The sequence below is a fragment of the Sciurus vulgaris genome (genome assembly GCF_902686455.1).
Source record: "Sciurus vulgaris genome assembly, chromosome: 6".
Taxonomy (NCBI): Eukaryota; Metazoa; Chordata; class Mammalia; order Rodentia; family Sciuridae; genus Sciurus; species Sciurus vulgaris.
The window spans coordinates 161,038,746-161,053,371 of record NC_136466.1 but is presented as its reverse complement, the minus strand read 5'-3'; the positions used below and the strand labels follow the sequence as shown (position 1 = coordinate 161,053,371).

The window sequence follows — 14,626 nt, the reverse complement described above, 5'->3', positions numbered from 1 at the left end:
CAAGAATCCTTTACCCAGCAAAACTAACCTTCAGATTTGAAGATGAAATAAAATCCTTCCATGATAAACAAAAGTTAAAAGAATTTACAAATAGAAAGCCTGCACTACAGAATGTTCTCAACAAAATATCCCATGAGGAGGAAATGAAAAACAACAATGTAGGTCAGCAAAGGGAGGAACTACCTTAGAGAAAAAGCACTCAAAAGAGAAACCAAGTCAACTTAAAAACCAAAAATAAGCCTAATGACTGGGAATACAAATCATAATCTCAGTAATAACGCTGAATGTTAATGGCCTAAACTCATCAATCAAAAGACATAGACTGGCAGAATGGATTAAAAAGAAAAACCCAACAATATGCTGCCTGCAAGAGACTCATTCCATAGAAAAAGACATCCACAGACTAAAGGTGAAAGGATGGGAAAAAACCTACCACGCACATGGACTCAATAAAAAAGCGGGGGTTTCCATCCTTATATCAGATAAAGTGGACTTCAAGCCAAAGTTAGTCAGAAGGGATAAAGAAGGACATTTCATACTGCTTAAGGGAACCATAAATCAGGAAGACATAACGATAGTAAATATTTATGCCCCAAACAATGGTGCATCCCTGTACATCAAACAAATCCTCTCAATTCCAGGCATCACATAGACCACAACACAATAATTCTGGGTGACTTTAACACACCGCTGTCACCACTAGATAGATCTTCCAAACAAAATCCAACCAAAGAAACCACAGAACTCAATAACACAATCAATAACCTAGACTTAATAGACATATAGAGAATATTCCATCCCTCAACGAGCGGATTCACTTTCTTCTCAGCAGCAAATGGAACCTTCTCAAAAATAGACCATATGTTATGCCACAAAGCAGCCCTTTGGAAATGCAAAAAAATAGAGATACTGCCTTGTGTTCTATCAGATCATAATGGACTGAGAGTAGAAATCAATGACAAAATAAAAAACAGAAATTACTCCAACACCAGGAGACTAAATAATATGTTATTGAATGAAGCATGGATAACACAAAACATCAGGGAGGAGATAAAAAATTCTTAGAGGTAAATGAGAATGATGATACAACATATCAAAATCTCTGGTACACTATGAAAGCGGTACTAAGAGGAGCGCATTCCAGAAAAGAATGAAAAGTCAACAACTAAATGACCTAACATTACAGCTCAAAGCCCTAGAGAAAGAAGAACAGAATAACAGCAAAAGACAGGAAATAATTAAAATCAGAGCTGAAATCAATGAAATCAAAATAAGAGAAACAACTCAAAAAATTGACAAAACAAAAAGTTGGTTCTTTGAGAAAGTAAACAAAATAGATAAACTAGATAAACCCTTAGCCACACTAAGAGAGAGAAGGAGAGAGAAAACTCAAATTACTAAAATTCGTGATGAAAAAGGAAATATCACAACAGATACCACTGAGATACATAACATAATTAGAAGCTACTTTGAAAATCTGTATTCCAACAAAATAGAATCTACCAAAGACACTGACAAATTTCTAGAGACATATACTCCTCCCAAACTGAACCAGGAGGACATACACAATTTAAACAGATCAATATCAAGCAATGAAATAGAAGAAGCCATTAAAAACCTACCATCCAAGAAAAGCCTAGGACCAGATGGATTCTCAGCCAAGTTCTACAAGACCTTCAAAGAAGATCTCATTCCAATATTTCTCAAAGTATTCCAGGAAATAGAAAAAGAGTGTACCCTACCAAACTCATTCTATGACGCTAATATCACCCTCATATCCAAACCAGGAAAAGACAAATCAAGGAAAGAAAATTTTAGACCAATATCCTTGATGAATATAGATGCAAAGATCCTTAACAAAATATTGGCAAACCATATCCAAAAACATATTAAGAAAGTTGTGCACCACGATCAAGTGGGGTTCATTCCTGGAATGCAAGGATGGTTTAACATCCGTAAACCAATAAACGTAATCCATCATGTCAATAGACTTAAGGATAAGAATCATATGATTATTTCAATTGATGCAGAAACAGCGTTCGACAAAATACAACACCCCTTCATGCCCATCTTTAGTAATAAGAGAAATGCAAATCAAAACTACACTAGAAAAAATAGGGATAGTAGGAACATACCTGAACATTGTAAAGGCTATTTATGCTAAGCCCATGGCCAACATCATTTTTAATGGAGAAAAACTAATACCATTCCTTTTAAAAATGGGAACAAGTCAGGGATGTCCTCTTTCACCACTTCTATTTAACATTGTCCTCTAAACTCTAGCCAGAGCAATTAGGCAGACTAAAGAAATTAAAGGGATACGAATAGGAAAAGGGGAATTTAAGCTGTCACTATTTGCAGATGACATGATTATATATTTAGAGGATCCAAAACCTCCTCCAGAAAACTTCTAGACCTCATCAATGAATTCAGCAAAATAGCAGGGTATAAAATCAACACGCATAAATCTAAAGCATTTTTATACGCAAGTGACGAAACAGCTGAAAGGGAAATGAGGAAAACAACTCCATTTGCAATAGCCTCAAAAATAAAATAAAATACTTGGGTATCAATCTAACCAAAGAGGTAAAAGATCTCTACAATGAAAACTACAAAACATTGAAGAAAGAAATTGAGGAAGACCTTAGAGGATGGAAAGATCTCCCATGTTCTTGGTTAAGCAGAATTAATATTGTCAACATGGCTATACTACCAAAAGTGCTATATACATTCAATGCAATTCCAATTAAAATCCCAATGATGTACCTTACAGAAATAGAGCAAGCAATCATGAAATTCATCTGGAAGAATAAGAAACCCAGAATAGCTAAAGCAATCCTTAACAGGAAGAATGAAGCAGGGGGTATCCCAATACCAGAACTTCAACTATACTACAAAGCAATAGTAACAAAAACGGCATGGTATTGGCACCAAAATAGACAGGTAGATCAATGGTACAGAATAGAGGACACAGACACAAACCCAAATGAATACAATTTTCTCATACTAGACAAAGGTGCCAAAAATATGCAATGGAGAAAAGATAGCCTCTTCAACAAATGGTGCTGGGAAAACTGGAAGTCCATATGCAACAGAATGAAACTAAATCCCTATCTCTCACCCTGCACAAAACTCAACTCACAATGTATCAAGGACCTCAAAATCAGACCAGAGACCCTGCATCTTATAGAAGAAAAAGTAGGTCCAAATGTTCACCTTGTTGGCTTAGGATCAGACTTCCTTAACAGGACTCCCATAGCACAAGAAATAAAAGCAAGAATCAATAACTGGAATAGATTCAAACTAAATAGCTTTCTTTCAGCAAAGGAAACTATCAGCGATGAGATGAGAGAGCCTTCAGAGTGGGAGAATATCTTTGCCACTCATACTTCAGCTAGAGCACTAATTTCCAGAATATATAAAGAACTCAAAAAACTCTACACAAAGAATACAAATAACCCAATCAACAAATGGGCTAAGGACATGAACAGACACTTCACAGAAGAAGATCTACAAGCAATCAACAAACATGTGAAAAAATGTTCACCATCTTTAGTAATAAGAGAAATGCAAATCAAAACTACATGAAGATTCCATCTCACCCCAATTAGAATGGCAATTATCAAGAATACAAGCAACAATAGGTGTTGGAGAGGATGTGGGGAAAAAAGATACACTCATACATTGCTGGTAGGGATGCAAATTAGTGCAGCCACTCTAGAAAGAAGTGTGGAGATTCCTTAGAAAACTTGGAATGGACCCACCATTTGACCCAGCTATCCCACTCCTCGGCCTATACCCAAAGGACTTAAAATCAGCATACTACAGAGATACAGCCACATCAATGTTCATAGCTGCTCAATTCACAATAGCCAGACTGTGGAACCAACCTAGATGCCCTTCAATTAATGAATGGATAAAGAAACTGTGGTATATATATATAAATGGAATATTACTCAGCTATAAAGAATGATAAAATTATGGCATTTGCAGGCAAATGGATGAAATTGGAGAATATCATGCTAAGTGAGATAAGCCAATCTCCAAAATCCAAAAGGCGAATGATCTCACTGATAAGCGGATGATGACACATAATGGGGGGTGGGAGGGGGGCAAGAATGGAGGAAGGAGGGACTGTATAGAGGGAAAAGAGGGGTGGGAAGGGTGGGGGGAAGGAAAAAATGACAGAATGAATCAAACATCATTACCATATGTAAATGTATGATTACACAAATGGTATGCTGTTACTCCATGTTACAGAAACAACATGTATCCCATTTGTTTACAACAAAAATAAATTTTAAAAAAATGCATAGCAACTCAGCGAGACCCTGTCTCTAAATAAAACACAAACAAGGGCTAGAGATGTGGCTCAGTGGTTGACTACCCCTGAGTTCAATCCCCAGCACCAAAAAAATAAATAAGTAAAAATGCATAGACATAGGATGGGAAAGAAGGAACTGGAGGTTGATGATTAGCAGATATACAGTTGCAGTCTGCAAAGATAAAAAAGTACTGAACGTGGACGGAAGTGATGACCACTGTGAATGTCCTCAATGCCACTGACTGCACACCTCAGAGTGTTTGAAGGAATAATTTGAGGGTATGGATTTCACCACAGTAGAAAGCATATTGCACAAAAAATATATAAACCTACATAGACAAAATCAGGTTGAGTATAATTAAAATATCCCAAACTAATAATTTATTGAAACATCTGCCTTTCTCTTTGGGAATTGAAAACATTTATATTCACATTTTATTGAATGTACAAATAAGGAACAACTTAGGAATAAAGACTCAAGTGTAAAATGTATTTTGAATGTTTAATTTAAGAGATGATACTTCTAATAGAAAAATGTCTGACATTCCAGATTGACTGAATTTCCATATAAATTTCAAGCTTCTCTGTAGCTCTTCGAGTGACTATATCTACATAGTTTCTACCTACCAAATTCGGAGTATGAAAGTTATACCCAACACTATCCTACGATTACCCTTCAATACAAGATGATGAGATTATTACTATTAAAACCTTCATGGTACAGATAAGGAAACTGAGGCACAAAGTGCTTTCCCAAGATATTCAGCTTATAGCTAAGAGGTTGGGATTTAAGTCCAAAATGTTCTGCTCCAAGGTCCATGCATGGCTTAACCATCACGCGATGCTTAAACTCACTGTAAATTATTCTAATTTTATTTAAATAACTGTGAATAATAATCATGCATCATTCATACCATGTGTTTGCTCTTCAGATTCTTCATGTAATACAAATAACTAATGTAAGTCATCTTATAAATTACTTAATACTTGGCTTTTTAGGTAGTGCTACAAATTCAGCCAAAGGATGAGGAAACCATTTGCAGAATGAATTATTACTATTTCTTGATCAGGAAATTCAGACTTTTATATACTAATTTTTAAGCAAAACATACATCCAATGCTACCAATGTGATTTTTATTGCAAATGTTTTCAAGGAACTAAAATGCATCTTATAAATAGGAACTAATCACCACTTTTGTAAAACAACTTTTTTTTTCCAAACCCTTCTTCTTCATAGGAAATCAAATAGAGGTACAAGGTCTACGTGATTCATTTCCATTTGTGGGAAGACTATGAAAAGTTAAACAGCAGCAAGCATCAAGGGAAGTCCAGACACCAAAGGATATACATGGTGCAGTGGATCTCTCCACTCCAGAGCCTAAGGGACAAATCACAAGAGCAATAGCTGAGAGGCCACAGGAGAACACTGCAAACAGCACTCAGAGGCAGGAGTCTGGAGTCCAAAGCAATGTGGTAAGTGCCAAGGTCAAGGCCAAGGCCAAGCACCAAGCCACATCAAACGTGAGCAAGGCAACCATCTGAACCCCCTGGCCTCTGCTGACCAGGTACATTTCATTTACGAGGCTGGTGTGGAATGGCTTCCATCAAATAGCCACTTGAGCCTGACTCGTGGACGTGTGGTTGTGCGGCAGTGGAGGCCCTGGTAGGAGCGGCTGTCAGTGGCGTGCAGCAACCTGTCTTAAACAGCTGCTGGCACCTCCTGTTTGATTCCCATGAAACTAGACCAAACTGACAGAGGATGCCCAGGAAATATATTACCTGTCTGCTGATGGCCATTTCCAGTTCAGGGTAACCTGCCTTGTCCAGAAGGATATTTGGAAAGAGATCTTCAATTAAACTCAAAAATAAGGGTTCATCCTCATCAATCTAAAAAAGGAAAAATCAGATGACTTTAACACAAACAAAAGAATATACAGATTAACTGAAAATCCCCAATGCAGTCTAAGTCATTTCTGTATTAATAGTTAATAAATAAAATATCATTACCATTAATAAATAAAATATCCCCTTTATCAAAGTTGAGTCATATTTTTCTCATCTTTACCATAATCTTTTTAAAAAGTTAAAGATGAGAAAAGAAAAAAAGGAAGTAGAAAAAAACACCACTTACATGACAACCTTTCCATAAACTACCTAGTTTGGTGTATGTGATAGTTAATCTGAATTGTCACCTTGATTGGCGTAAGAGGTGCCTAAGATCAAGAGGATTCTGGAAGTCTAAATGAGGAAATTTCTAGAAATTATTTGCATGTGGGATGGTAAACCAAAGCAGAGATCCACCCTAAGTGTGGGCAGCACAGTCCAATAGGTTGGGGTGCTGGACGGAATCAAAGTTAAAAGAACAAGGAAGCAGCAGAAGACGCAAGCTCAGTTCTTCTTGAGCAGGTGGTTAGATTGCTTCTGCAATCACCTGAGGACATCAGAATGCAGCTCCGTCACTCTTCCAAAGCAGACTCAGACTAGAGACTCTTCAGGGAGTTTCTAGGCCTTTTTCCTGGACTGCTGCTACATCATTGACCCCTTGTTCTGAGACTCCAGAGTCTTGGACCAAGCAACTGCTGGTCACTTCAGCCCTCCAGCCTGCAGACACCATGGCGGGCCTGCCCATGTAAGTCAACCAATAAACCTTCTTTTATGATCATATACATTTGTTGGTTCTGCCCCTCTAGAGAACCCTGACTAATACAGTGCATACTCTAGTCCACAGTTCCCAATTTTAACTAAAAAGAATTTCATAAATGAGAGATAGTAGGAAATTCATGAATTAAGTTTGGTCCATATATTTATTTTGAAATAAAGCTGTACCATTTTGTCATCTTGTATACAAATCTGTTGGTATTGGACATTGATTATCAGTATTTACTCTAAGAGTATGAAATTATTACACATTTGTGAAATTTAATAAAATTTTCTACCAGTCTCTATAGACTGAGGAAGGCAAGAGTAATTGAATAAATGATTTAAAGTATTTGGAATCCTAACATGGATTTTTTTAAAAATCCACTTCAATTCCATTGAAATAGACATATTTTAAACTAGATAAATCATTGCAAAAAGTTCTGAAAAAGTATAATTTAAAGCTATGTTCTCTAACACTTTATCTGATAATTAGGCATGTCAAATAAATATTTCTAAATCTCATTTGTGCTTAATTAGTTGAACTGATATTTAAGCAGGTGGAACATTTCCATCTGTGAAACTTACCAGCTTAGACAGATTCATGTCTCGTAGCACACGCATGACAATTGTGGACTCTGTATCCGTGGGGTTGGCTCTTTTTGCTGCCCCCAACGTCCGCAGAACTGACAGAATGTTACGCAGACCAAAGTCATAGTGGACCTGAAGAATGTGAGAGACACGGGGCTTATTTTTAATATAAACCTACCCATGGAGACTATGAATTTGACAGAAAACATATTTACAACAATGAATAAATGCTGATTTTCCTTTTAAAACCTCATACAAAGAGTGGAGTGATAAATTTCTTTACTTATATACTTTTTGAGCCAATAGAGAAAAATCCAAAGATTCTTCCCAGGCACCATGATTAGCTTAAACCCTGGGGTGAGTGAACTTCTTCAGGGAAAACCTCCCATGAGGATTGGCTCCAAGTTACATAAGTGGGTACCAAGGGAGAGCCCCAGAATCTCCACACGGGGCCACTGCTGTGTACACATTGACCCAGGTCACCTCACTACGTGTGAACACGGACTGCAGGAGAGAAGGGAGCAGAAGCAGAGTCAGTAAGAGGAAGGAAGGAGGCAGTGACGTGGGAAGCTCTCCATGCAAGAACAAAATGAAAAAACTATTTACTTGACAGAGGGAAAGATAAGAACAGTGAGTAAAGTATGTACTAAGCAGAAGCCAAGAATGTGGGTGGTGGCCAAAAGCAATGAGCTAGGGTCGGGTTGACCAGGAAGCTGCCATGGCCCGCGTCAGAGGCTCTGTGTGCAGCTGAACATTCAGAGGGAAAGAACCTGCGAACCGGGACGCAAATCGGTCCAACCTGGGAGTATGAGATGATTGATGGTTGGGAGTGGAGCCCTGAGTGAGGGCGTGGATTAAAGCGACCTGCGTCTGAGGTGGTGTTCATGTCGGGCTCAGGTTTATTTCAACGCCTCACTCAATGCCTGTTATGGTTTGGAGAAGTGCTGCATTGAGGCAGGAGTGTTCGCAGGGGAGATCACTGGGTTATGAGATCTGTGACTCCATCCACTTGCCCTCTTTGGAATGGTGAGTGGTAACTGTCGGCAGGTGGGGCAGGGCTGGAGGTGGCGGGTCACTGGAGGTGAGCCCTGGAAGCACCTTCCCTGCAGCCCCTACCTCCCTGTCTCTCTGCTTCCTGGCCACCGCGAATAGCAAGCGCCACACCCTTCTGCTGTGACGTTCTGCCTCACCTTGGGCCCAGAGCAAGGGAGTTGGCCCACCATGGACTAAATCTCTGAAACCCTGAGCCAAAATAAACTTTTCCTCCTCTAAGTTGTCCTTGTCAGGTATCCTGGTCATAGTGACAGAAAACTGACTAACACAATATTCTTAATAATTTTTACTATATATGAAAAAAGAAAAATGTGCCTTAATGCTTGGCCCCATCAGGTGCTTGTGTGACCTTATCACCTGGAGGGTGGGTAGGACCTGTGATTTGCTTCTGACAATATAGCAGAGAGGGCAGGTTTCATGTGATTACATACACGCGATCATGTGGAAGACTCTTCTTACTGGAACCTCCTTCCTTGCTGACTTTGAGGAAGCCAGAGGTCATGTTGGCGAATCCCACCTGCAAATACCTACTCACTCATAACCCGTAGGAACTGAAGGTGACTCAAGCCAACAGCAAGCAAGAAACAATGCCTCAGTTACAACCCCAAGGCAAACATTCTACCAACACCTTGAGTGAACTTGGAGTAGATCACTCCCCGGTTAAGTATCCAAGGAAACTGCAGCTCTGGCCAGTTTATGAGACTGTGCACACAGGACCCAGTCACACTGACCTCTGGCCCACTGACACTTTGAAATAACAAATGTGTATTGTTTTCAGCCACTCTTTGTGATATGATTATTATTCAGCAATAGATAACTAATACAGGGGAACAATATTAGCTAAAACAGTTAATTAGTTAATATAGATAACTAATACAATAGCTAATACTATGATTAATTTCATGCCTCTTAGCTATGAAATTTCATGGTGCCTGATCCTGTTATTCCAAACAATAGAGGAAACTACCAAGAATTTACAACAGAGAAGCCAGATTAGCAAAGCTTGGTCAAATCCCTGAGTGAGCTTAGAAGACAGAAGAGAAAATGACTGACAGGCTCCTGCAAACCACAATACATATATTGTATAGGTGGCATAAATCATAAATACTAACATCCAAAATACTTTGGTTCTTAAATCCACCTGGACAATATTTGCTTCAATTCTATATTTATTTAAAGGAATTCTAATTTCTTTAAATGTATTTCCTAATAAAACTATGCAGACAATATTAGTTTTCTAATGATATACTTTCATGTTTTGAATCAAGAAAGGTACTTTGTCAACAACTCAATAATTTTTCAAAAATGAGACCATTTCACTGAATAGGAAAATAAATATGCCCCAGTCCAGAGAGCCCTTCGGAAGGACCCACCTGCTTAGAAAGCTGCTCCTCGCACAGCTTATAGAGTGTGAAGAATTTCCTGGCCAGAACAATGTTGTCGATGAAGCCACAGCTGGCCAGCTTCACCCTTATGATGATCTGACGGTCAGGGACCATCATGGCCACCGAGCGGAAGTTAATCTTCAAGTTTTCAGGGAGTTCCTGCCTCCCAGCATAGCCAGGATTCTAAAGGGAAAACAAAACCCAAGGATGACTGACGTGTTCCCAGGGCCACGGCACAAAACAGCATGATATTAAATGATTCATTATGTACATGCAAAAAATCCTGGGTTGTCAATCAGAGAGCCCATTTACATATCTCACTGTCCTCTACCTGCACAGACCAAGCCATGAGTTATTAACGTGAGCTTCATTTAACACCAAAGGCTTTCAACCAGGAGTGCACATTACAGTTCTGATTTCCATCCACGGCACACAGGTCACGCATGACCACAGAGAGGAGCAAAGACAAGACAGCCACACCTTAGCTGCTCTGCCAGGGGCTCTTACCATGGTTAGAAAAAGTCCAAATTCAGGGTTCATAGTCACACTATCTCCATCGGTAAAAATAAAAGATTTCTTATGCTCCTTTTTACACGTGAGAATAATGGAAATCTGCTGGGCTGCGACTGACAGAACTGGTAGATCAATACGGTTAAACTCATCAAAACAACCCCAGGATCCAGACTGGGCCAGTCCTTAGGAAGGAAATTAAGCAGAAGATCCGATTAGCACATCATTTTGAAAGTAGGGGAAAGGACATTATGCAGCTCACAAAATGAGCTCGAGCCAGATTTACTCAAAAGTGAAGTTGAACAAATAGATCCTATTTCAAGATATTAACATTTGGCCAACACAACACTGATAAGAGTCAAGATTTTCCAATAAATTTTACAAAGTTGAAAAATGACACTTAAAATGGACCCTGAAATGTATGAAGCCAGTTGTTTTATTTATTTGTCTGTTTGATTCCTTTGGTGCTGGGTTCCCAGTCTCACACATGCTTGGATGTGCTCTACCATTAAGCAACATCACCGGCCCTGAAAAATAAGTCTTAAGATATTACACCTTAGCTGACACTTCTAATCAAATCAGAGACAACCCTTACCTTTAAATATCCGCCCGAGTCCTCGGAAATCCATCTGGTCTGAGCAATTGAAGACCACGACATACTTCCCCAGGCAGCGTCCCATGTCCTTGGTGGTTTCTGTCTTGCCTGTCCCTGCAGGTCCAGCTGGGGCTCCCCCCATGCTCATCCCCAGAGCTTGAGCCAGGGTGATGTAACACCTGCAGGGTATAGACGCCACTAGAACCAGCCCTCCAGCATCTAGAAGGTGCTCCGAAGGCGCTCCGAGGGACCACAGGGAGAACACACACACAAGTGAAAAACAGGATCGGGGCCTTTGCCCCTACAGAACAGCTCTAAAACTACACCCCAAAATAAACTTGTCCTTATGGCTATTAAGATGTGCCAAGGAAAAAATGAAGAGGAGTCTCTGGTCGCATAAGCTTAAAAACCCTTAAAAAGGTTAAATAAGTTTATTGAATGCTGAATTTTTTTAGGTTTCATGATACTGCATAGTAAGACTCTCTAAGTAGATTCTTCAAAAAACTAAGAATGGAACCACCATTGACCTAACCATCCCACTCTTTGGTTTATATTCAAAAGATTTTAAATCAGCACCCTACAGGGACACAGCCCTATCAATGTTCCTAGCAGCTCAACTGTGCAGCCAAGCTATGGATCAACCTACTGCCCTTCAATGAATGGATGATGATAATGTGTTACATACATACAATGGAGTATTAGTCATAAAGAATGCCTTGATGACATTTGCCAGTCAATAGATGGACCTGGAGACTATCATGCTAAGTGAAATAAGCCAATCTCAACAAACCAAAGGAGGAATGTTTTCACTGATATGTGGAAGCTAACCCACAATAAGGGGAGAGAGGGGGAGAACAGATATTCAGTAGATTAGACAAAGGGGAATAAAGGGAAAGGCAGGAGGATAGGATAGGAAAGACAGTGGAATGAATCTAAAATAATTTTCCTATGCACTTAAATGAATACACCGTAGTGAATCCCACATGGGTCTGAACTAGAATAAGATATATTCCATGCTTGTACAATTACATTGAAATGACTTCTACTGTCATGTATAACTGAAGAGAACCAATTTAAAAAAGAATCTACAAGTATGAGGAAAAAAAAGTAGATAGAATTGCCAAAACTTATTTAGCAACTTTCTCCTGGAAATCCATCCATGTCTAAAGACCAACATTCACTCTGCATCACGAATCATCAGAGGAATACAAATTAAAACCACTGTCTGGCAGCACTCCTAACCCTTTGAGATGGCTACCACCAAGAAGACAGGAAATAACAGATAATGGGGAGGATGTGGAGAAGGGGCATCCTTGCACACCGCATTGCAGCTCAGTGTAGTCATGTGGAAAACAGCAAGATTTACTAAAGAATTTTAAAACAGAACACTATATGACCCAACAATCCCTCTTGTGGGTCTATGCCCAAAGGAAAGAAAATCATCACCTCAAAAAGATATCTGCACTCCTGCATCCATTGAAGCACTGGGCCCAATATCCATGAATGGCCCAACTGTGTCAGTGGAAAATGGATTTTAAAACTATGGTATATTTACACAATGGAATATTACTCATTCATGAAAAAGTAGAAAATTCTGCCATTTGCTGCAATAGGAATAGACCTGATGGACACTATGTTAAATGAAATAAGCCAGATAAAGAAAGGCAAATAAATACCATATGGTCTCACTTATATGTGGACTCTAGCAAGGGCTGGGGGATGAACAATCAAATATACAAACAACAAAAACAGAGGCAGAGCAGGGTTAGGAAATGCAACAATGCAGGTCAAAGGATACAAGTTATTAATTATGTAAGATGAATAAGTCTAAAGACCAGAATGTACAATATGAAGAGTATATTCAATAAAACTCTACTGATTAGGGATATAGTCAAATAAGTAGATTTTAGCTGCTCTTGTCACCAAAACAAAATTACTATGTGAACTGATGGATATGTTAATTTGCTTTATTCTAATACCCATTTTACTATCCATTTGTATTCTATTATATCATGTTGTAAACCTCAAATATGCATAATAAAATTTATTTTAAAAACATGAAAGTACAAAATCTGTTTCTATGAAACAGATTGAGAACTGCTAAATAGATAATCCCCTTGTGAAGCCGAATTGGTAATCAGATGTCCTGGGATTCTCGTCTTGATGCCATCTCTGAGCATCTACTACACCTGCACCCCTGCCCCCTCCTTCTCTACAAGATTAGCAGATGAGAGATCTGGGGAGACCCTGCCAGAATGTATGTGAAGGAAAAAATTTCACCCTGAAAATGTGCTCCTGAATTATTTGACCCCAGCACCATCTGGGGTTGTCCAAGGAGAGAATTCATTAGCAGCCAAGTTCCCCGTTTTCTTATGATCAAACTCTCAAGCATTCATTTGAACTTGAAAAAGATTTCAAAGAAAAGGAAGTGATGATCCAGCTCAGGGGTGGAAGCAGACAGGGACACACTGACTGGAGGCTTCTGGGGTCTCTTATGAAAAATGGGATCCTGAAAAGTCAAGAAAACGGCTCAGCCCTGAATGTCCCCTGGGGCGGGACCCAGAGGACACCTGCTCTCACTCTGACTTCACCCTTTAACGGAGGTTCCAGGTCCCACTGCCAACCCTTGCAGAGTGGTCTCCCTGGTAACAAGAGCGACGCGTTCTTCACACACATCATCTCACTGAGTCCCCAGAGAACCCCGCGAGGACACGACTGTTCTCTTCTCCACAAAAGAGGAAAAGGCTCATGGAGACGAGGCGACTTCTCTTGGGATGGATGGGGCAGCCTGAGGCTGCAAGCCAAGCCCCCTCAGGCTAAGAAATGCATCCTTGACCCTGGCCACTCTGCCATGTCCCACGAACCCTCTTTACACCTGAGAACAAAAAAAACAAAGAAACCAACAGCCAGGGCCCACGTTAGAGGAGGTCATCTGAAGTGGAAAGGGGCAGGCTTCCTGGAGACCCGTCCTTCACCTACTTTGCTCCAGGTGGGCATTGGTCCAGCGACCACTCAGGTACCCACACTGTCCCTTGGTGGCCAGCGAGCCTGTCAGGAAGCTCCTGTGCATATGCATGAGCCTCTTCCCAGGGCAGGCCGCGGGCACCTGAACTTTACTCCCTCAATTCTCTGATGCCTCCTCTCTGATCTCTTTTCAAAAATGTCTGCCTTGACCTGGTCCCAGCCCTGTTCTAGTGTCCTGCCTACCCGCTAGCTGAGGAGCACGGCCTAGCACCTGCTTCTCTCCCCAACCGCTTGACTCACCCTGGCTCCTTGAACTTTTTGCCAAACAAGAGCTCATGCGGGTTCAGCTGTACACTCTGATCTTGTTCCTCCTGCCCCAATGGAGCTGTGGAACATGACCATGGCCCCAAATGAACGGTGACCAACCCTGTGACCTGGGGCTTATTAGCACTTGGTGTGACTGAATCTGTGGCCATCGTCAGTGTTAAGTATCCACAGCACGTGTGAACTAGAGGTCACTTTGATTCCTACTGATCCTAAAACACTGGAAAGTTTCCTAAGACTAC

The 14,626-nt window shown here is 40.1% G+C and overlaps 1 protein-coding gene across 5 annotated transcripts in view; it reads right to left on the bottom strand.

The window, feature by feature from the left end:
• DNAH5 (dynein axonemal heavy chain 5) overlaps positions 1-14,626 on the bottom strand; it is a 301,487-nt gene that overhangs the window by 124,874 nt on the left and 161,987 nt on the right. For all 5 annotated transcript variants that reach the window (XM_079145501.1, XM_079145505.1, XM_079145502.1 and 2 more), the window contains exons 36-40: positions 11,097-11,275; positions 10,499-10,686; positions 9,980-10,174; positions 7,551-7,685; positions 6,105-6,212 (exon numbers count right to left, since the gene is read on the bottom strand). In XM_079145501.1, coding sequence (XP_079001627.1) covers positions 6,105-6,212; positions 7,551-7,685; positions 9,980-10,174; positions 10,499-10,686; positions 11,097-11,275 — 805 coding nt within the window. The remainder of the gene's footprint in view (positions 1-6,104; positions 6,213-7,550; positions 7,686-9,979; positions 10,175-10,498; positions 10,687-11,096; positions 11,276-14,626) is intronic.